General features: G+C 41.4%; 1 protein-coding gene across 3 annotated transcripts in view; it reads right to left on the reverse strand.

Annotated features, from left to right (window-relative positions):
• Nucleotides 1–19,012: 19,012 nt before the first annotated feature.
• LOC140200389 (drebrin-like) overlaps nt 19,013–23,142 on the reverse strand; it is a 203,698-nt gene continuing 199,568 nt past the window's right edge. The window contains exon 14 of one of the 3 annotated variants that reach the window (XM_072263652.1): nt 19,013–19,910. In XM_072263652.1, the coding sequence (XP_072119753.1) occupies nt 19,846–19,910 (65 nt within the window). In that variant the 3' untranslated portion in view covers nt 19,013–19,845. The remainder of the gene's footprint in view (nt 19,911–23,142) is intronic. The other 2 variants (XM_072263651.1, XM_072263653.1) reach the window with 2 other exon arrangements.

The raw sequence follows: 23,142 nt of genomic DNA on the forward strand, positions 1-23,142 counted from the left end.
AAGTGCTTTAATCTGGCCTGCTGAAAGTTTGTGTATGACTAGCAAATAACTGTGATAAAAATCTGTCTGCATTGTTCTGCTGCTAAACGCTTGTCCATAGTATCTTACAAAGGCTGGTCTGGACATTCACAAATGTTCAAACATTGTGATCTCAAACCACTTTACATTTGATTCAGCTGACTTTATTTGTTCAGTATAATTTCTGGCGGCTCACCCAGGTTTTCATGGTGTACAACGGAAGAGCCCTGTTAGATTTGGATGAAGTTAGTTAGAAAAGATGCACATGAATCCAGTCATTCATTTCTTTCTCTTCCTGCCCTTCACTATTTCTCAAAGTTCCAGTTTTGGCTGGAACTTTGATAGGGTGATCACTGAGCAGCTGAAGTGTTCTATTTGAACATCACTCGCTGAACGAGTGCCATGAGCTCTGACGTCACCACTTTTATCCAGTGCATCTGTTTCAGGTACAAATACAGGTTGTTTTTTACTGTTACAACACTGTTAATTCACGGGATTATTTGAAGCCCCTTATGTTGACAGTGAGTACTAAGAACCAGTAGCTTCCGTGAACCCTTTAATTATTCTGATTTTCCAAATAGTGAAGCCATAGGTAATAGAACAAGCAGATAATTAGAATGATAAATATGTGGCCTGTATCAAATGTAGCCATGGCTCTGCATTTCTAAAAACTGTAGTTAACAATATTTATAAAACATGTGAATTAACCTTTTGTTCTTACTGGATTAGGGAATACTGTGGTATTCTTACTTCATACTGTGGATTGATAGATGTTTTCACTAAATGCTGTCAAATGCACTGCTTCTGAAATCTTGACACTTGTCTTTACTCGACCTTCAAATAAGGAAATGTACTGTATATAATGGGAGCATGTACGGAGGGCAGTATCCTTTGGCATACTCCCTTAGGAACTGTGCGAATCTTCAAAGTATTTTTGTATAATATTCTGATAGTTTGTAAGATGTGTTGCTTATATTTTCACACTACATTATACAGATAACTTTGATAAAAATATTTACAGTTCGATTACTAACTGATTTCTTTTTGTATGATTTTTTCTTTTCCAGTATAATGTAATCGTATTAAAAATTATAAAGATATTTTCATGCCTTTTCAATTGATTCTTTGTCCTTCTGTAGCAGCTCACTGGAAACTTGTTGCAAAAGCAGTTTTGCTGTCTGTGGAATTGACAGCAATCTTTAGTTAATGATCAGTGCTATGAGTTGTTTGGAGGCTTGATTATGCAAGGATGGGTGTGCCCACTAGTATAAAGGGGAAAATGTTTTTAAAATGTTAAAGTCTGTCCCAAGCCTTGTGGCCCATCAGGCCGGTGCTTATACCGGTTTCTGTGGCGCGAAGCGACTGAGAGTACGATACTCTCCCCACCCCCCCCCCACCCCCCAGTTAGGATGCCAGTCTATCATGAGGTTAACCCCCAGCATTTGCTGGTACTCATTTTCAGCTGGGTGGACCGAAGTAGTATGTGGTTAAATGCCTTGCTCAAAGACACAACATGCTGCCTTGGTCGAGACTCGAACCCACGACCTTCAGATCGTGAGCCCAACGCTCTAACCACTTGGCCACGTGCCACAAAGGGGAAAATACTTGCTGCCTATTTTTTAAAATTCATTCTCAGAACATAATATGTAGTTTGGCCACATTTTGAAGTGTTTTAGCTTATGTTGAAATTGTGCACATTGGAAAATTGAAAGGACGAAAATCTGCAGATACTGAAAATTCCAAAGCTACGCTCACAAAATGCAGGAGGAACACAGCAGGCCAGACAGTATCTATGGAAAAGAGTAAAGATTTGATGTTTTGGGCCAAGTCCCTTCATCAGGACTCCGCCCGAAACAGTGACTGCTTACTCTTTTCCATAGATGCCGCCTGGCCAGTTGAGTCCCTCAGGCATTTTGTGTGTGTTGCACTCACTTGAAAATTGGATCAAGATGCACCTCATCCTATTACAAATTGTAAAATAGGGTCAATATCCCTCCACATAAGCTTTAAATTGTGAGATAACTTCAAATCAATGGCAGGGTACTACTCTAACTACTTCTCCATGGATTTGATCAGTCCCAGAAACGGTGAGTGAGTGGTATCTGCTGTGGGCTGCTCAATGGCACCTTTGCTGAGCTGTGGATTGACGGTGGCACGTCTTTCGATAGTGAACTCGCGTCCTGCACCAGAAAACTGAACACAAAATCAAGACCAGTACTGTGCCAATGGAGGGGGAATGTTACACTGGCATGCGGACTGTCATTCAGCTGAAGTACTGAAACAGGAACTTTCCTACTGCCTCAGGTGGATGTTACTGATCAGCTGTCATTGTTTGAAAGAAGAGTAGGGGGCTCCCTTTTGGTTTTCTGCCCAATGTTTATCCATCAAATATTAATAATCACTTAGAATCGGTATATCTAGATATTATGACATCAGAGCTTGCTGTCTGCAGATTAACTGTTGCATTGCTAAATGTCAAACAAGACCACTCTTCAAAACAATTAACTGTAAAGTGTTGGGTAGTGAAATGTCACTTCTAAGCAAGCAAATTCTTCCTTTCAGTCGCATTTCATTTTGTTATGTTACATCATTCACACCTTGAAGGCATTGCAGTGCTCTCTATGCAGCAAATATTGGTTGCAATCTCATGTTCACTTTGATGGCTCCTTATTGTACAGAGGTTTGAGTCAAGCCTGTCTTTTTAATGGAAAGACTCCTGGATATATAACACCTCTCTGAAGGATTGTGCTCTTTGATTCTGCCCATTTATAATTCTTACTCTGACTTCTCTTGTTTTTCTCTCTAGTCCTGATAAAGGGTCTCTGCCGGAAATGTCAGCTGTTTACCCTTACCCATAGATGCTGTCAGGCCTGCTGAGTTCCTCCAGCATTTTGTTGTGTGCATTACTTGGATTTCCAGCATATGCAGATTTTGTCTCGTTTATAATTGGCCTTGCTGGGTTTACAGTAATGGAATAGATCAAACCTTGCTTCATTGTATGGGATTGAGAGTCTGGGTTGAAAATGATGGTGAGCATGTCGGATGGGGAGAGAGGTGTGTTACCTGTCATCCCATAACTATACTTTGGTATGTGTAATGGCTTGCCCAATCTCTACGCACATCAGGCTCTTTCAAAATTATTGGTTTTCAAGAAAGCAATCAAATACATTTTTTTAAAATGGGAGTATTTGAGAAAATCTTAGGATGTAAATAAACCATTTTGACACTTTAGTATGCAGTTAAAATTTTACTTCCTTCTGTTGAAGAGTTAAACATCTCAAAAGTACGAAGGGAAATTTGTGCTGCGTGTCACGTTATTTAGGTGCTCCGTTGCCTTTTGTTTTGAGGAGCATCTGCTACAGTTAATAATTGAAAGAAAAATGTCCTTTTATTATAGAATAGCTGTAATGTTGTCTGCACTGAATCACATGACAGTAAAGGCTGTTACGCCATTTTATACACTGCTGCTAAAAATCAGAATCAGGTTTAATACACTGGCATATGTCATGAAATTTGTTGTCTTTGCAGCAACAGTACAATAATAGAAAAAATGAAAATTACAGTAGGTATGTTTATATTAAATAAGCAGTGCAAAAATAAAAATAACAAAAATACTGAGGTAGAGTTCATCAGTTCAACGTCCATTCACAAATTGGATGGCAGGGGGGAAGAAGCTGTTCCAGAATCATGTGTCTGTCTGTCTGTCTTCAGACTCCTGTAACTCCTTCCTGATGGTAGAAATGAGAAATGGGCATGTCTTGGATGATGGGGGCCCTTAATGATCAATGCAGCCTTTTCAGGCATCACTCAAGTTAAAGGTTGGTTGTGAAGAAGGCAAATGCAATGTTAGCATTCATTTCAAGAGGTCTAGAATATAAGAGCAGGGATGTGATGCTGAGGCTTTATAAGACACTAGTGAGGCCTTGCCTTGAGTACTGTGAACAGTTTTGGGCTCCTCATCTAAGGAAAGATGTGCTGGCATTGGAGAGGGTTCAGAGGAGGTTCACAAGGATGAAAGTGAGCCTGTACTCGCTAGAATTTAGAAGGATGAGGGATGATCTCATTGTCTAGGCCTTTCAGCATTTGAAAATTTTCAGAGTAGATCTGGAAAGGATGTTTCCCATGCTGGGGGAGTCTAGGACAAGAGGGCACAGCCTCAGGATGGAGGAGCATCCATTTAAAACAGATGTGGAGAAATTTCTTTAGCCAGAGGGTGGTGAGATTGTGGAATTTGTTTCCACAGGCAGCTGTGGAGGCCAGGACTTTGGGTGTATTAAGACAGAGATTGATGGGTTCATTTTTGGCTGCAGCATCACAGGTTATGGGGAGTGGGGCTGAGGAGGGAAAAAGGATCGACCATGATTGAATGGCTGAGCAGACTTGATGGGCCAAATGGCCTAATTCTGTTCCTGTGTTTTATGGTCACTCCTTGAAGATGTCCTGCATACTACGGAGGCTAGTCCCTATGCTGGAGCTGACTAAGTTTACAACTCTGCTTATTTCAATCCTCTGCAATAGACACTCCCTCCTGCCCCATATCAGATGGTGATCCAGCCAGTTAGAATGCTCTCCGCAGTACATTTATACAAAATTGCAAGTGTCTTTGGTGACATATGAATTCCCCTCAAAATCCTAATGAAATATAGCCACTGTCATGCCTTTCTTGTAGTTGCATCAGCATGTTGGGTCCAGGATAGATCCTCAGAGACATTGACACCAAGGAACTTGAAATTGCTGACTCTTTCCATTTCTGATCCCTCTGTAAGAACTGGTGTGTGTTCCCTCGTCTTGCCCTTCCTGAAGTCCACAATCACTTATTTGGTCTTGTTGACAATGAATGCAAGATGGTTGCTGCAACATCACTTAACTAACTGGTATATCGCAGTCCAGTACGCCCTCTTGTCACCATCTGAAATCTTGCCAACAACAGTTGTGTTGTCAACAAATTTAAAGATGGTGTTTGAGCTGTGCATAGCCATATAATCATGGGAGTAGAGAGCATAGAGCAGTAGGCTGAGTGCACACATCCCCGAGGTGCACCAGTGTTGATGGTCAGCGAGGTGGAGATGTTATTTCTGAACTCCATAGATTGTGGTCTTCTGGGCAACATATGCTGTCATTACTTTTGGTATCTTGAGGATTTGAGCAGCAATCTTATGGGCCAGGCCATACTTCAGCTACTTGTATCATTACTGACACTTTTGTCTAACTGGGATCCAGTTGCAGTGCATTCCCACAAACAGAACAGAGATGGAGCTGCTGTCTCGGTTCCAGAGACCTGGGCTCTGCTGCAATCTGTGTGCAGTTTGCATGGTCTCTGGTCTCTGTGTGACTGAGTTTCCTCTGGATGTTCTAGTTTCCTCCCATACTAAAGGATGTGGTGGATAGCAGGTTAAGTGGCCACTGCAAATTACCCCTTGTGCTGTGATTACTGGACTTTACAGCTTGTGGAAGAGAAAAAATGGGATTATGGGACTGATGGGATTGTTCTGTGAACCAGCAGTGGTTTAGTTGGACAACTACCCTGCTACTTTGGAAGAAAATGAGTAAATAATCACAGAACACTGTTTTGAAAAGGTTCAAGAGTTTGTTTCCCTGTATGATGCTTGTCCTCAACATCCTAAAGCAAATCATGACCACTTCCATGAGAGCTTGTGTGTAAATTGACAGTTGATTTCTGACATTATAGAATTGGCTATGCTTTTCTTTTGCAGTGGGTAGAATAAAAATTATTGATTGTAAAATCTAGAAGTTTTGGAAAGCAATAATAATCCATTTCTTTCCCCCTTGTCTCTAATTTCCATGGAGAATTATCTGACTTGCCCAATAATGGCACTATAATTGCACTGAATATGGGAGAGATTTATTGCAGATATACATGTTCTCATTTCATTGTGTATTGTTTTCTAAAGATTTAAATCAAGACCTCCTTTGTTGAAGTTCTTGTGTATATATCTCCACCCTTAGGCCTTATGTTCTTTTATTCTGCCTATTTGTCATTCCTTGGTTCACAATGAGCAAGTAAAAGATTATCTTATTAATATACTGTGGGTTTTTCTGGGACTTCCACTGTGTTTTGAGTTGGAATGTGTATTGATAATTCTGCTATTCCATCCAACTTGCTGTGAGATCTGCAAATTGCTGGTTTTCCTTGTCGCTATTCATTCTGTTTTCCACTCCCCCTCCCACAATGCACATCAGGTAAGAATGGGACTGCAATGGCATCCAAACAGTCAACTAACTTGGCTTGTGTTTTGAGAAGGGAGTTGTGAGAATCTCAGCAAACAAGTATTTCACAAACCAACCTCTGCCCTACTTAGGAATATGGTTGTATTGTTACTTCCTCCAATTGAAATGTTAAGCTACTCAAAGATATTTGTGGAATTTTTGTACCATTATCTCCTGAACTATTTGACTGTTCTGATTTAAATACTAGCTGGAGAAGGGAGTCTGAACAGCTGACTATTGAAAGAGAAAATAACACTTTTTTTAAACATGATTAAACTGATATTACATGTTGAATCATATGACAGCTATTTTGTAATAACAAGAGTATTATGCAATTTAATGCTCCTATAGCTCTTTAAGATCACAAATTATTTGCTTTAAAGATCCTGTACTTCAGCTATGGCCTTAAAGGTTGCCACACACTCTGTCTCTCCCACATAGTTATCTTTTGATGTGCATCTTTCCTAGCTGGGAAAATTGTTAACCAGATTTGTGTTTGATCTGCACAAACTGTGCAAGAGGAGACCTGACCTGTGGGATCTGGCAAACACCTGCACTTAGATCATATTGTAATAATAATGTATCCTGGGGAATCACACCCGCAGCTTTGAGACCTGAGGTAAATCAGGTACTGTTAGAGAAAAATTAGGTGGTAATTGTAATTTGTGACAAAACTGATTCTGTTTGAAACACTGTGAGGTGGACACAAAATTTGCTGCCTCCTACACATGATTTGCTTGACTGGCCAGCATTAATCTCAATGTTACTAACTAGGGGGTAACATGAACATCCACCAGCTATTGCAGATTAAAGCCAGCCTGCACTAATTAAAGGGAAGGTGCTTTGTGTGGAGTCTCTGGGGCTTGAACATTGATGTTGATGATCATGGCTGGAGAAGGTAACTTGAGATTTGGTAGGTGGAGAGGAGCAAAGGGTGTCTCCTTTAGAAGAACAGAAGATCCACCAGACATAGTCATGTGGTATTAGGTGGAGGTCAATGTGAGGAACTGCAGCAGGATTTGGATTTTGGATGTTTAGCAACTTTGTAAATGCTCACAATGTCCCATTAAATGCTTGATCACACTCATACCCTCCTTTCTGCTGTGCACTTTCATCACTCTGTTACTAATAACTTCTCTCTGTTTATAACTTTTAAAATGTCCCTGTTTATAACAGTTAAAGTGCCCCATCTCACCATCGCATTATGCCTCTGCCTACATCACATGGTTCTGACCAGTGCCAGCTCATTGACAGAGATGCCTCACATGATGCCCCTCACACAATTTCAACTCTCTCTTGCTGGAGTAGGTGACACATAATTAGCACCAACAACCCAGAAAAGCTGTGGGGTAGGGGGGGGGGGGGGAAGTCAGGTGCATTTCCAACATCAGCCTCCACCACCCAAACCTCAACTGAAGAGCGTTGGATGTTATAGTTGCTCCACTTGTGGCCTCTGTGGCCAACAGCAACGTCCAGATCATTAAAAATCTCAAACTGCACCCGCCCCCACCCTGCACTCTTCCGATTCGCCCAGTTGCCAATGGCATAAGCACTTGCCTCCTGCGTTCCATCAACTACTGTGATGACCATGGCCTTCCAGACACACAAGCTCTCCTCCTGGGCTGGGTGAGCAGTAAAACCAGAAGGAGGAAGACTCAATAACCTGATCAGACAGCAGCAGCCACTGGCAAGGCTGATTAGGGATAGTCAACGTGGCTTTTGCATGGAAGCCCATGTCTAACTAATCTTACAGTTTTAAAGATGTTACCAGGAAAGTTGATAAAGGCAAGGTAGTGGGTGTTGCCTATGTGGACTTTAGCAAGGCCTTTGACATGATCTTGCATGGGATGTTCAAATGTTTTCTTTTAATATCAGAGAATGTATACAGTATACAACCTGAAATTCTTATTCTTCACAGACATCCATGAAAACAGATCCCCAAAAGACTGAACAACAGAAAAACATTAGAACCCCAAACCCCCCTCCCCCTCCCATTTGCAAATATTAGAGCATCAACCTCCCCCCCCCCCAACACCCATTTCAGTAGGAACCATCAGCACCCACCACCCTTAAAGCAACAGCAAAGCCCCCAAGAAGATACCATGATCTTCAGTCAACAAAAACTATTGTTTGCCTGACAGTTCAATATGCCACAGGCTCACTCTTTCTCTCTCACTAGCAAGGGACACAGCGATGCTGCCCATTTAACGGTGAAAGGGGGGATTGACAAAGAGTTGCTGTTAAGTTACAGTCTGCTGCATTGCTTTTTATTTTGAGAGTCTCCAACTCGAGAATCAGCAGCAAACTCTCCCCACTATTGAGAGGGAGCGATCGCTGAAGTACAGAGGATCAGTCAGTTGGTATTCGAGATGAGGTACTAAATTGGATTAGATATAGATACAGGCGAAGCCAGCGAGTGGTTGTAGATGGTTGCCTCTCTGATTGGAGGCCTGTGAGTACTGGTGTGCTGCAGGAATCGGTGCTGGGTTCATTGCTTATCATCCAGATTATTGATATAGATGACAATGTGCTAAACTGGATCAGCAAGTTTGCAGAGGTTTTCAAGATTGGGGGTGTAGTGGACAAGCAAGGAAGACTATCTTAACTTGTAGCAGGAGATGGACCAGCTGGAAAAATGGGCTGGAAAATAAGCAAATGGAATTTAATGCAGACAAGTGATAGATCGGAGCTATAGGTAGGTAGTCACACTGGGGCCTTGGGAGACAGAGAAGTGGGTAACAGTCAGGAGAGGGAAGGGCAGGAGTCAGAGGCTAGAGAGCACCCCTGTGGCTGTGCCCCTTAACAATAAGTACTCCTGCTTGAGTGCTGTTGGGGGGACAGCCTACCTGGGGGAAGTAAAAGTGGCCACACCTCTGGCACAGTCTGGCCCTATGGCTCAGAAGGGCAGGGAAAGGAAGAGGATGGCAGCAGTGATAGGGAACTCTATAGTTAGAGGATCAGGCAGGCGATTCTGTAGATGCAGGAAAGAAACATGGATGGTAGTTTGCCTCCCAGGTGCCAGGGTCTGGGATGTTTCTGATTGTGTCCATGATGTCCTGAAGTGGGAAGGGGAACAGCCAGAGGTTGTGATGCATATTGGTACCAATGACATAGGTAGGAAAAGGGAGGAGGTCCTGAAAAACAACTACAGGGAGTTGGGAATGAAGTTGAGAAGCAGGACCTCAAAGGTAGTAATCTCAAGATTACTGCTAGTGCCACGCAGCAGTATAGGAATAGAGTGAGGTGGAGGATAAATGCGTCACTGAGGGATTGGAGCAGGGGGTAGGGATTCAGATTTCTGGATCATTTGTACCTCTTTTGGGGCAGGTGTGACCTGTACTTGAATTCCAGAGGGACCATTATCCTGGCAGGGAGGTTTGGTAAGGCTATTGGGGAGAATTTAAACTAGAATTGCTGGGGGAGTGGGAACCGAACTGAAGAGATGAAGGAAGAGGTGGTTGGCTCACTAATAGAAAAAGCTTGGAGACAGTGTGAGAGGGAGGATAGGCAGGTGATAGGGAAGGGACACATTCAGACTGATTGTTTGAGATGGGTCTATTTTAATTCAAAGAGTATTATGAACAAAGTGGATGAGCTTAGAGTGTAGATCAGTACCTGGAGCAATGATGTTGTGGCCATTACAGAGACTTGGATGGCTCAGGGGCAGGAATGTTTACTTCAAGTGCCGGGTTTTAGATGTTTCAGAAAGGACAGGGAGGGAGGCAAAAGAGACGGGGGCATGGCACTGTTGATCAGAAATAGTGTCATGGCTTCAGAAAAGGAAGAAGTCATGGAGGGATTGTCTACTGATTCTCTGTGGGTTAGGAACAAGAAGGGGTCAATAACTCTACTGGGTGTTTTTATAGACCACCCAATAGTAACAGGGACATTGAGGAGCAGATAGGGAGACAGATTCTAGAAAGGTGTAATAATAGGGTTGTTGTGGTGGGAGGTTTTAATTTCCCAAATATCGATTGGCATCTCCCTAGAGCAAGGGGTTTAGATGGGGTGGAATTTGTTAGGTGTGTTCAGGAAGGTTTCTTGATGCAATATGTAGATAAGCCTACAAGAGGAGAGGCTGTACTTGATCTGGTATTGGGAAATGAACCTGGTCAGGTGTCAGATTTCTCAGTGGGAGAGCATTTTGGAGAGAGTGATCACAATTCTATCTCCTTTACCATAGCATTGGAGAGGGATAGGAACAGACAAGTTAGGGAAGCATTTAATTGGAGTAAGGGGAAATATGAAGGTCTCAGGCAGGAACTTGGAAGCATAAATTGGAAACACGTTCTCAGGGAAACGTATGGAAGAAACGTGGCAAATGTTCAGGGGATATTTGTGTGGAGTTCTGCATAGGTACGTTCCAATGAGACAGAAAGGATGGTAGGATACAGGAACCATGGGGTACAAAGGCTGTTGTAAACCTAGTCAAGAATAAGAGCTTACAAAAGGTTCAAAAGAAGTAGGTAATGATAGAGTTCTAGAAGATTATAAGGCTAGCAGGAAGAAGCTTAAGACTGAAATTAGGAGAGCCAGAAGGGGCCATGAGAAGGTCTTGGTGGACAGAATTAAGGAAAGTTCCAAGGCATCCTATAAGTATGTGAAGAGCAAGAGGATAAGACATGAGAGAATAGGACCAATTAAGTGTGAAAGTGGAAAAGTTTGTATGGAACCAAAGGAGATAGCAGAGGTACTTAATGAATACTTTGCTTCAGTATTCACTGCGGAAAAGGATCTTGGCGATTGTGGGGATGGCTTGCAGTGGACTGAAAAGCTTGAGCATGTAGATATTAAGGAAGAGGATCTGCTGGAACTTTTGGAAAGCATCAAGTCACCAGGATCAGACGAGATGTACCCCGGCTACTGCGGGAGGCAAGGGAGGAGATTGCTGAGCCTCTGGCAATGATCTTTGCATCATCAATGGGGACAGGAGAGGTTCTGGAGGGTTGCGGATGTTGTTCCATTATTCAAGAAAGGGAGCAGAGATAGCCCAGGAAATTATAGACCAGTGAGTCTTACTTCCGTGGTTTGTAAGTTGATGGAGAAGATCCAGAGAAGCAGGATTTATGAACATTTGGAGAAGCATAATATAATTAGGAATAGTCAGTATGGCTTTGTCAAAGGCAGGTTGTGCCTTATGAGCCTGATTGAAATTTTTGAGGATTTGGCTAAACACATTGATGAAGGTAGAGTAGTAGATATAGTGTATATGGATTTCAGCAAGTCATTTGACAAGGTACCCCATGCAAGGCTTATTGAGAAAGTAAGGAGGCATGGCATCCAAGGGGACATTGCTCTGTGGATCCAGAACTGGCTTGCCCACAGAAGGCGAAGAGTGGTTGTAGACGGTTCATATTCTGCATGAACATCAGTGACCAGTGGTGTGCCTCAGGGATCTGTTCTGGGACACCTACTCTTTGTGATTTTTTTCTAAATGCCCTGGATGAGGAAGTGGAGGGATGGGTTATAGAATCCTGGTGAAGTTGATAAAAATTGTAGTAGCTTGGGCGGGGATACAAGCTCCAAGTTTGACATGGACCTGTGGGCTGAGGGACCTGTTTCATGTTGTATGACTGACAGTTTCCAGTATAATTCATATTTAAAACAATAGTTCGTCTTGCCAGTGTGGAATAATTTATCCTATAGATCCTCTCTGATTTCTCCTCTTATTCAAGATAACTTGCTTTTGACAAATAATTGGAAAGGAAAGTGTCACATAATGTGCTGTATCAAATAATGTTACACTTGTGATTTTAAGTAGGTACACAATACTATGAAATATTAGTAGAATTTTTTTAATGCTTTACTATTAATTACATTAACTACAATACACCAGGGACTGAAAGGCAATGGAATGTAATTGAACCCCTCACAGTGGATTGGTATTTATTCAAAAGGTAAAATAGCAGCTGCGGACAAGTATTAGAGCAAAATAGTTAGAAATATAACGTCAATGTTATTAGCAGCCCTAAAAACTGCTAGCTGACTTGCACTCAAATTATCAGATTTAATTTACATTTAATTTTAGTTTATTTAGATGTGTGATACTGTGAAGTATTATTTACTATAAATGGTAGCAAACTGTAGTGTTTAAACAAAATGAACACACTGAGTTATAATACTATTACAGAATTATTCAATATTCTTGTTACTTCGAGAGTTGGCAAGCTAATTTCTAATTCTTTGGTAATGCTTAACATTCTTCGTTTTGGATTACGCAGAAACACTTGTAATTTATCCTTTTGCCTGTGTTATCTGGTTCGTTGATGAGTGGGGAACACACAGTTTTGATCAGATTATAAGAGGAGGACTGTGCCTCTCAGTGGTGCTCAGGTAGAATGCCAAACAACTGATGGTTAGATGTTCTCTCTCATTGGAGATGACTATTGCCTGACATTTCTAAAAGCTGCACTTCTCATTATCAGTCACAGTTTAGATGTTGTCCATTATATTGGAGTTTCCACTACATCAGACGAGAAGTAAAATGTCAGCTATTGCATGGACTCTTCAAAGAAAGGCCTTGAATCTTGTGCAGTTAGGCACCACGAGTTACACTTTATTCCTCCCCCTTCAGATCAAATTAATTTTGTGCCGTGAGCTGTTCAAAGTGCAATGTGATAACAAGCTGCTTGGTGAACAATGAAAGCAATAGAGCTGAAACAATAAAATTTAAGAACAGGAAATAAAACAGGGTAAGTAAGGGTAAACAAATGGGGTGAGTTGGAAACTAATGAGTGAGTGAGTGAGAGAGAGATTCACGTTTATAGGTTGCCAAGACCAGAAGCCAACCAACCCATTGATGTGGTCTGCCACAAAGAAGCCTTCACTCTGTGATAATTTTAATGATAGTGTAGCCCCAGTAATTTCTTGATACTTCTGAGAACATGATGGTCTGATCCAATGTTTGTGAAGTTATTGGTAAATTGATAAATTCATGTGGTTCATAAAACATACAACTCATTATCTCCTCAGAACTTCTGGGATTTATTATATGGCAATACTAGTGTGAGCCTGAAATTTTTTTCTGTCTGTCTTGCACTGCACTGTCTTGGCACATTTTGGTTCAGTAAATGCAAGCCAGTGCAGACTGGGTGGTGGGGGGGATACTTCAAAGGTTTCTCTGATTTGAATAGTTCAAGGTATTCTTTACAAATGGATGCACATGCAATGCCACCTAGCGGTCTTTAGTTTAAATTTTGGCAGCTAGAGTTTGTCCCAGCTGAAATAACCCTTTAGTGAAAAGATCCAATTGGCAGCAGCTTACTCCTTTCCACCCTCCAGCACAATTTCTTTTCTATGATTCACAGTACAATGCCCAAGTTTAACTAGCAATCCACCGCCGGTATATTTTTCCCCTATGAATTTAAAAGTGCCTCCATTGATCATCAGTTTAACTTGTAATTGTCCACCAGAGGGCAGATTGTTCTCAGTCTTCCAACGAATGAAGCTTCTTTAATTAAGTGGCCAATCATTGATTACATTTGTCTTCTGCAGTGCTCTGTGCCCAGAATGTTTACGGGCTGTGCTGTTAATCAGTATATGCTGGTAATCTGTTAAGTAAAGAAATTCCTTCTAAATTCTTTTGAACATCAGCCCCATCAGAACATTTCATCACCTCAAACCCAAGAGATTCTGCAGATGTTGGAAAGCCAGTGTAAAACACAAAGTGCTGGAGAAACTCAACAGGTTAGGCAGCATCTGCAGAAAGGAATAAATAGTCAATGTTTCAGGCTGAGGCCTTTCATCAGGATTCATAATCTTAAAAATGTCAGTCAAGCCCCATCCTTTGTTCCTGGTAGATCAGAGTTTCCTCCAGTCCATCCTTCTCCATTCTGGTACTGTATCACCCCTACAATTCTTTTTGCAGCTTCTCTTCCTACCTTTTCATAAAGTAAATGTCTGAATTGCACACAATGCTCTAAGATGGGTCTGCTTCAGCACAAATTAAATAAAACTTTTCCATTTAACCCACAGACATGGTTTGCATTTTATAGCCAAATTGCCCTCCATTTCCACTTGTGATTTGTGTATCCATATTCCCTTTACTCTCCCACTCTACACGAGTCATTATCCAAGTAATACACAGCTTTGCAGTAGAAAACTTCACCTCACATGGTTCTATCATGTAGTTAACATGTTGATGCATTTCTGCTCTGCAATTGCAATGTCAAATCAGCTTCTGAATTGGCAAATAATTTTTGCTGGAACAAATTACTCAGTCAGTCTGCCCGTGGTCATCTTGGAGCCTTCCCCAAGATCTTGGCATCTCAAAGGTGTTACTTTAAGAAATCTGTAGTGGGGAATGTAAGAGAAAGCATTTCAATTACTCATGACAAATACTTGATACTTGCCGAGTGAAAATCCATGAACATCACATTTCAGAAAGTCCATGAAACTTGGAGAAACAACTTTGTCTAGTTTGTTCTGGTGGAGTGGTCTCCCACAGGTTTATTTGAATTAATCAAACTGCTGTCCTTGTAGATACCAAAAGAATTCTCACTGAAGAGATCTTCAATTAAAAAATTTTTAAAAACTGGAAATGCCCAGCAAGTCAGACAACATCTGTTGGGAGGGGGAACAGACCAAACATTTCAGGTTAAAGACCCTTTGTCGGAACTGGGAGGGCAACTAAAAAGCTTGTAAAATTGTGGGGACAAGTGACTCCGATAGGGTAAAATTGGGGTGAACGTAGGGATGAGCTGTAAACAAAGTTTTTCAGTCAATATGTATGGCAACAGAGAATAAGAACAGAATGTACGGTAGTGGTTATGACATACAGAGTAGGAAAACGTACCTGGTAGGTCGGGCTGGCCAAGTCCTCATTCCAGAGGGGGAAAAAATGGGAGAAAATAAACAACAATCTGATCCCATGCCACAACTAATGACTGATTCAGACAGATATCAAGCTGACTGATGTTATAGAATTCAGTTTTGAGTCCGGTAAGCCACAAGGTCCCCAAATGCAAGGTGGCGTGTTGTTCGGCAAGTTTGTGCTGGGCCTCACTGTAACAGTGCAGGAGACCACAGACCATTTGGGAATTGAAGTTGTGGGAAAGGGAAAGCTCAGGGTCACACTGGGGACTAAACACAAGAATCTGCATGGAGAGGAGACCATCATCAATGTGGTAGTTTTGCGCCGTCAGATAAATTCTCCCCACACTCCTCGACTAACAGGCTTATTTGTCTCCTCAGTTCTGATGAAAGGTCCTCAGCTTGGCTCATAGAAGTGGCCTGGTCTGCTGAGAATTCGCAGAATTTTATGTTTTGATTATACATCTCAAGTCATGTTGTGTAAAACTAGATATGAACGCAATAGGATAGATTAAGAATGGTCCACTCAGCTACAGCTGGCTTGGTGGAATAGTTTGTCCAGAGTCTAAAAAAGGCACTGTGCATCACCAGGCTCCTCAAACAAGGACATTTCATGTTTCACTCCTGGACAAGCAGTCCTGCCAAGGGACTACAGTAGTGGTCAAACATGGCTGCTCAGAAAGATTAAGGACAGAGCGGGACGACACTTCTGCACAGTGGAGATTGTGTCTGATGTCACCTGGAGATGACACATCGATTATCTGAGATGATCACATTTGTGGATAGTGTGGTGGGCTATCAGAGGTTACAGCAAGACATTGATAGGATGCAAAACTGGGCTGAGAAGTGGCAGATGGAGTTCAACCCAGATAAATGTGAGGTGGTTCATTTTGATAGGTCAAATATGATGGCAGAATATAGTATTAATGGTGATACTATATTACAACACTTGGCAGTGTGGAGGATCAGAGGGATCTTGGGGTCCGAGTCCATAGGACACTCAAAGCAGCTGCACAGGTTAACTCTGTGGTTAAGAAAGCATACGGTGCTTTGGCCTTCACTAATCGTGGGATTGAGTTTAAGAGCAGAGAGGTAATGTTGCAGCTATATAGGACCCTGGTCAGACCCCAGTTGGAGTACTGTGCTCAGTTCCGGTCGCCTCACTACAGGAAGGATGTGGAAACCATAGAAAGGGTGCAGAGGAGATTTACAAGGATATTGCCTGGATTGGGGAGCATGCCTTATGAGAATAGGTTGAGTGAACTCAGCCTTTTTTTCCTTGGAGCAACGGAGGATGAGAGGTGACCTGATAGAGGTCTAAGATGACGAGAGGCATTGATTGTGTGGATAGACAGGCTTTTTCCCAGGGCTCAAATGGCTAGCATGAGTGGGCACAGTTTTAAGGTGCTTGGAAGTAGGTACAGAGGTGATGTCAGGGGTAATTTTTTATGCAGAAAGTGGTGAGTGCGTGGAATGGGCTGCCAGCGATGGTGGTGGACGCAGATATGATAGGGTCTTTTAAGAGACTCCTGCACAGGTACATGGAGCTCAGAAAAATAGAGGGCTATGGGTAACCCTAGGTAATTTCTAAGGTAAGGACATGTTCGGCACAGCTTTGTGGGCCGCAGAGCCTGTATTGTGCTGTAGGTTTTCTATGTTTCTATATCACTGAATAAATATTTTTATTACTTTACATATGCCATATCTCCTTGAAATTTGCTTCTAGAATGATCTCTACAGGAGATTTTTGTTATACTGTAGTTTATGCTTCCAAAGGTCAGCTTTGCAGTCATTACTCCCCCCTCCAGCCTACATGCTGTGTTAGCCCATAGCAGGAAGCAATTGCCTTCAGAGTGTTATCAGTATCTAATGTATGGACACTAACATATATATTCTAAAAATACATCTCAAATCCCTCATAAACAAAGATTGAGCTTTTTTTAAAATACAGATTACATGTGCCATACTTAAGAACAAACATTTCAGTTGAACTTGTCCAAAACCCCATTGTGGTCCTGTTAGAATTTGGGCACTGATTTGACATTCGGTACACCAGTTTCAAGTTGGGAGTCTATGCCTGGAGTGCTGCTGAAATGTAGTCACTGCTATATTGTTTAACACATGCCGTGTTAGGCCATCTCCCTCTTGCAATGCTTGAAACACCATTGAACTATGTAAGCGAAGGCCCTGTGTTTGAATGGGATCCTGTCGGGAAACTGGTATTAACATCAATCATTCTGAAGATCATTTGGAGAACACGCCACAAACACTTGGCAGTTTACAGGGCTCAATGCCACCTTTTAACATGACACTAACTTGTTGGAGACTTTTGGCATATCTTAAGAACATAAAGCGAAGGAGGACTATAGACCATTGACCTGGCACTTCTTGTTTCTTACAGTTACTTTTATTGTATCAATGGGGAGGAACTGTGTAATATCCTGAGTGAATTTGCCACATGGGTATGTAGTTCAGTTTTACAGCTTGGCAGCAAGCCCAGGGGGATGAAACTACAGCAGGGATGTAAAGGCACAGAGGTGATGTTTCTCTTGAATAAATTCTGCCTGAAGTACATCATTACCCGTTGTGTGTCAGTCCATTCATCCACCTCCACACCACAATCATTGGGTCTTTTAAATAGCCAAAAATATCAATGGAATGTAAAATAAACTTTAAAACTTACAAAATCTAATTTTTTTTTTCCTTTTTACTTATTTTGCAGTTCTGACAAAGTGTCTTACATCTGAGTCTCTAATTCAGTTTCTCTTTGAGCAGATGCTGCCTGATCTGCTGGCTGTTTCTTACATTTTCTGTATTTGTTCCTTGAGATTTTTTTTGACCCTTCACATTAAACTGAAATCACCTCGTGCTGCTTTAGTTGGTTGGATAACTGCAACAAGGAGATCGCTGTACAACTAATTCCTGAGAGGCAGAATGTAGTGGCAATGCTCTGGATTGCTTTACTAATGCTCTCATTTCTGGATTGTTGTGTAAAAGACTAAGTAGCTTGGCTATGATCCAATCTTCAGCAGAGTTATGACTGTCAATCTGAGCCCTACTGTAGTGTATGCCACTTGGAGAAGGCACTTACAGTGAGAACAAAGACCCTTTACAAGCAGGATATTCCGTGGAAAACCATCGAAGCTAGTGGTATGACTTAAAGCTATCCCATGGGCTGTGCTTCTTCTGGCTTGTGATGTCATTTATGTCTAGGGACATGCACATCATCACAAAATGCAACTACTTTGTTTTTGTAATCAATTCAGGTATCAAAGTTAAAGTTGACACACAGAATATTTATCAGATTGTACTCCCAATTTGAAATATTTGTGAATTTCCATAACTATTTGTGCTTGCTTCAAGATCTCTGTGCTTGTTCTGCAGATGTTCCCCACACACTCTGGACCAAGGAACAATTTCTATTCACCCAGTTGTTTCATGTGCTTTGCATAACTTGCCAGATCACAAAATCTTGCAAAAGATGAGATAGAGTGAAAGGGATGGCACAACAAATTGTAATCTCCACAGAGCCTTGGGACCATCGGCAAAGACATGCTTATAAAGGGTAACAGCAAGAATTGGACCTTGGCTTATTGGAATTGCAGTAAACAAAGCAGCAAATGATTGTATCAGATTTAATTGATCAGAGATGGAAATTTTTCTATCACAACTGCCAAATGAGCAATTATGTTAGTGTATGTCCATTTAACTCCAAATCTGAAATTTAGTTCCAGCGCCTGCAGCCAATGAGAGATTTCTACTCATTTGTGCAATTTGATCTCATCATTTGCCATCTAAATTCAAAATAATTTTAAGAATTTAAGAGGTACTGAGTACTTTGGATTGTGTAACTAATGACGTGTTTCTCTTCAAAGATCTAATGAGGTTAACAAGTAGTGAAGTATGTTATTATTGCTTTATTTTGTTAATTATTAAACAGTACCAAAGAAGTTAAATCCAAGACAAATAATGTACTCTTGTTTGGAACAGCAATTCAACTGGCTCTAGGAGCATTGTTAGCTTTGTTCTTTTCTCATTGCTATGCAGGCAATCTTCTGTCAATTGTATTCAATTCCCTTTTAAATTTACTAACAAATTTGGTTCCTCATCAGCCAGTACCTTCATGTTATGGTGATACATTGAAAAAGGTGCAAATTTTCTTGCTTCCCAATCTTTCTTCCTTCTGGAAATTGTTTCTTATTTACTCTATTCTGCTATTACATGAGAATAAGCTGAGTTAAGGCAAGGATTAAACTAACATTAAAGCACTCAGAAGATGGTTACCTTTTTGTTATATTGTAAGCTACAAGTGTTTATCTGGAACCCAGAGCAAGTGAAAATACTCAATGGACAGCTTACATTTTATATCTTATGTTTTTTTCTGCACATCTCACCAACTGGAGAAGAAATAGTACAGGAAAAGAACTACAAAAGTGGATTGGGTGGTCGGTACAAATGAGTTATTGTTTGAAATACTGGATTTTCGGAAACTGTTTATTTTCATACAACAGCAATCAGCATTTCACAAAATTTGTGCTTTTGAAAATGGTACTTGAAAAGCAATTGGTGATAGTTAACACTGCTAGTCACATAATATCAGCTTCAGCAGACTATACCTAGCAGCTGTGAGTGGAATTAATATACAATAAGGTTAATGTAGAAAATAATACATTCAAATTATTACAATTAAAAATAGTAAACACAGACTAAAATTAAAACTTAGCAGTTTTTGTCATTTTAATTTACTTGAAGCATAATTGTCATAGTGAAGAGCTTCACAGGATGAACTCAGTCTGCAGGGGAGTGATCCGGGTCTGTATCAGTATCATTGTCGCAATAGGTAATATCAATTTCTAAAAACAAAAGGAGAAACAGTAAGATGTTTCCATGGTTACACTGCAGTTATGCAAATAGTTTATTTATAACAGTCTGTAGTCAGGAAAAACCACCAGGTCTCAGATATGATGCTAGAATGGCTGAATGCTCATAGACACTGAGGAGACGTAACTTGTGAAAGAGAGAAAAGGAAAGGCAATGGGTGAGAGGATTAAAACAAAGTGCATGGGGGGGGTGGGGGGAGGAATGCTTGGAAAGAGTATCTTTCAATCCAGGAACAGGGAGGGCAGCAGTTGTTCTACAACAAGGGAAAGCAGATAAATGAAGACTAAAGCAGTTTGGATCAACAATAACAAATTGCTAATCATGTTTGCAAAAATTATCTCATGATTTCATGATTTTCATTCCCAGCATCTGGTTCAAGATGTAGGTGGCAATGTTTATTTCCGCCACGTGCAATTAAAAATGGACTCTTTCCCCGAGTGAAATACCATCATAATAATTTCTGGGTTGTTTCCCCACCAACAGGCAATTTTTAAACAGATCCTCATTGGCATGAGTCACTCTAGCAAATCAGAAGGCTTCAATCATTGTGAGCAGTTGCTTGTTTTGGTGAGGCAGCACGAGATTTTAAAAGGGCTCAGGGCATTTTGGGACTTTCCCGCGGGCTTCAATCATTGCTGTTTACTAGGCTCTCGGCAAAGGTCAATAAGAAGAGGCAACACGCAAAATGCTGGAGGAACTCAGCAAGTCAGGCAACATCTTTGGAAATGAGTAAACAGTTGACTTTTTGGGCCGAGACTATTCGTCAGGACTGAGAGGGAATGGGGAAGATGTCAAAATAAAAAGGCAGGAGGGGGCTAGCTGGAAGGTGATAGGTGAAGCCAGGTGGATAGGAAAAGTCAAGGGATGGAGAGGAAGGAATCTGGTAGGAGAGGAGAGTGGACCATAGGAGAAAGGGAAGGAGGGGACCCAGGGAAAGTAATAGGCAGGTGAGAAGAGGTAAAAGGTCAGAGTTGGGAAGAGAGGAAGGAGCAAATTTTTTTACCAAAAGGAGAAAATGACATTCATTCCAGTAGGTTGGAGCTATAATATAATATTATATCAGGTGTTGCTCCCCCACCCCGAGGGTAGCCTCATCTTGGCACAAGAGGAGGCCATGGACTGATATGGCAGAACAGGAATGGGAAATGGATTTAAAGTATTTGGCCACCGGGAAGTTCCAGTTGTAGAGGATGGAGCAGAGGTTAAAAATAAAAAAGTTAGGTTTAAGTGGAGCAGCTGTTGTGTGAGTGGACCAGTGTTAGAGTGATTAGTTTCAGGCTTCAGCTCAAGAGCTTTAGGTGAGAAGAGATGAAGGCCAAAGGAAACTTCTGGTAAGTTTCTTACTTTCTTTGTCTATTAGTGCATAGCGAGTGCAGAGAGAATGGGTCCAGGGATAGCGGTGTGTACTTCATGTGAGATGTGGAAACCCTGTAAGACCTCCAGTGTCCTTGATGACTGTATCTGCACAGGATCATCCAGCTGCAGCTTCTCACAAGCATATTAGGGAACTGCAGCCGCAGCTGGAATACCTTTGGCTCATTCAGGAGAATGAGGAAGTGACAGATAGGAACTACACATTGTGTGTTGGCGCGTGGCCAAGTGGTTTAGGCGTTGGACTGGTGATCTGAAGGTCGCGAGTTCAAGCCTCAGCTGAAGCAGCGTGTTGAGGAAGGCACTTAACCACACATTGCTCCTGCACATTTATGGACTAGGCTAGACTAGACACAGAGGTAGTCACCACTCAGTTGCAGTAGGCAGGTAGCTAGGTGACTGTTAAAAGAAGGAAGGGGAATAGGCAGATAGCATAGAGTAGTTCTATGGCCATTCTCCTCAATAATAAGTATACAGATTTGGATACTGTTGTGGGCATCACTGAGTCATGGCTGAAAGAAGATTATAGTTGGCAGCCTAACATCCAAGGGTGAATATTGTTTTGAAAGGACAGGTAGGTCAGCAGAGGAGATGGGGTCATTCTGTTAGTAAAAAATTAAATCAAAACCTTGGAAAGAGTGATATCAGATCAGAAGATGTAGAATTCTTGTGGATAGAGTTAAGAAACTCCAAGGGGAAAAAGACTCTGATGGGAGTTTTATACAAGCCTTCAAACAGTAGTCTGGATGTGGGGTACAAATTACAATGGGAGATAGAAAAGGCATGTCAAAAGGGTAATGTTATGATAGTCATAGGGATTTCAAAAAGCAAGTAGATTGGGAAAATCAGGTTGGCGCTGGATCCCAACAGAAGGAATTTGTAGAATGCCTACAAGATGCTTTGTAAGCAGTTTGTGGTTGAGCCCACTAGGAAAAAGCCAACTCTTGATTGGGTTTTGTGTAGTTAACCAGATTTGATAATAGGGGCTGAAGGAGACAATGATCATGATATGATAGAATTCACCCTGCAGTTTGAGAGAAGTTAAATTCAGATGTATCAATAATGTGGTGGAGTAAAAGGAACAACAGGGGTGTGAGAGAGGAGCTGTCCAAAGATGATTGGAAAAGGACACTACCAGCAATGATGGAAGAACAGCAATGGCAGGAGTTTCTGGGAGCAATACAGAAGCTACAGTATAGATTCATCTCAAGGAAGAGGAAGCATTCTAAAGGGAGGATGAAGAATCGTGGCTGGCAAGGGAAGTCAAACACAGCATTAAAGCAAAAGTGTGGCAAAAATCTGTGGGAAGCTGAAGGATTATGACGCTTTTCAAAACCAACAGAAGATAACTAAAAAAGCAGTAAGGAGAAATATGAAGGTCAGCTAGGCAATAATATAAAAGCGGGTATTGATATCGAAAGTTTCTTCAGATGTATAAAGTATAAAGAATAAAAAGATAGGTGAGAGTGGATTAGGCTGCTGAAAAATTATGCTGGAGAGGTAGTAATGGGGAACCAAGAAATTTTGGACAAACTGAATAAGTATTTTGCTTGAATAGGTATGAACTCAATAAATAGTGCCAGAAATTCATGTGTCGGGAGGCAGTTTCCTATAGTGGGTAAGTCTAGGACCAGAGGACAGAGCCTTAGAATAGAGGGACATCCATTCAGAACAGAGATGAAAATGAACTTCTTTAGCCAGAGGGTGGTGAATCTGTGCAGGCCAAGTCATTGAGTATATTTAAAGCAGAGGTTGATAGGTTCTTGATTAGTCAGGGCATGAGAGGTTATGGGGAGAAGGCAGGAGAATGGGGTTGAGAGGGATAATAATGAG

Source organism: Mobula birostris, chromosome 7 (assembly GCF_030028105.1).
Source record: "Mobula birostris isolate sMobBir1 chromosome 7, sMobBir1.hap1, whole genome shotgun sequence".
NCBI lineage: Eukaryota > Metazoa > Chordata > Chondrichthyes > Myliobatiformes > Myliobatidae > Mobula > Mobula birostris.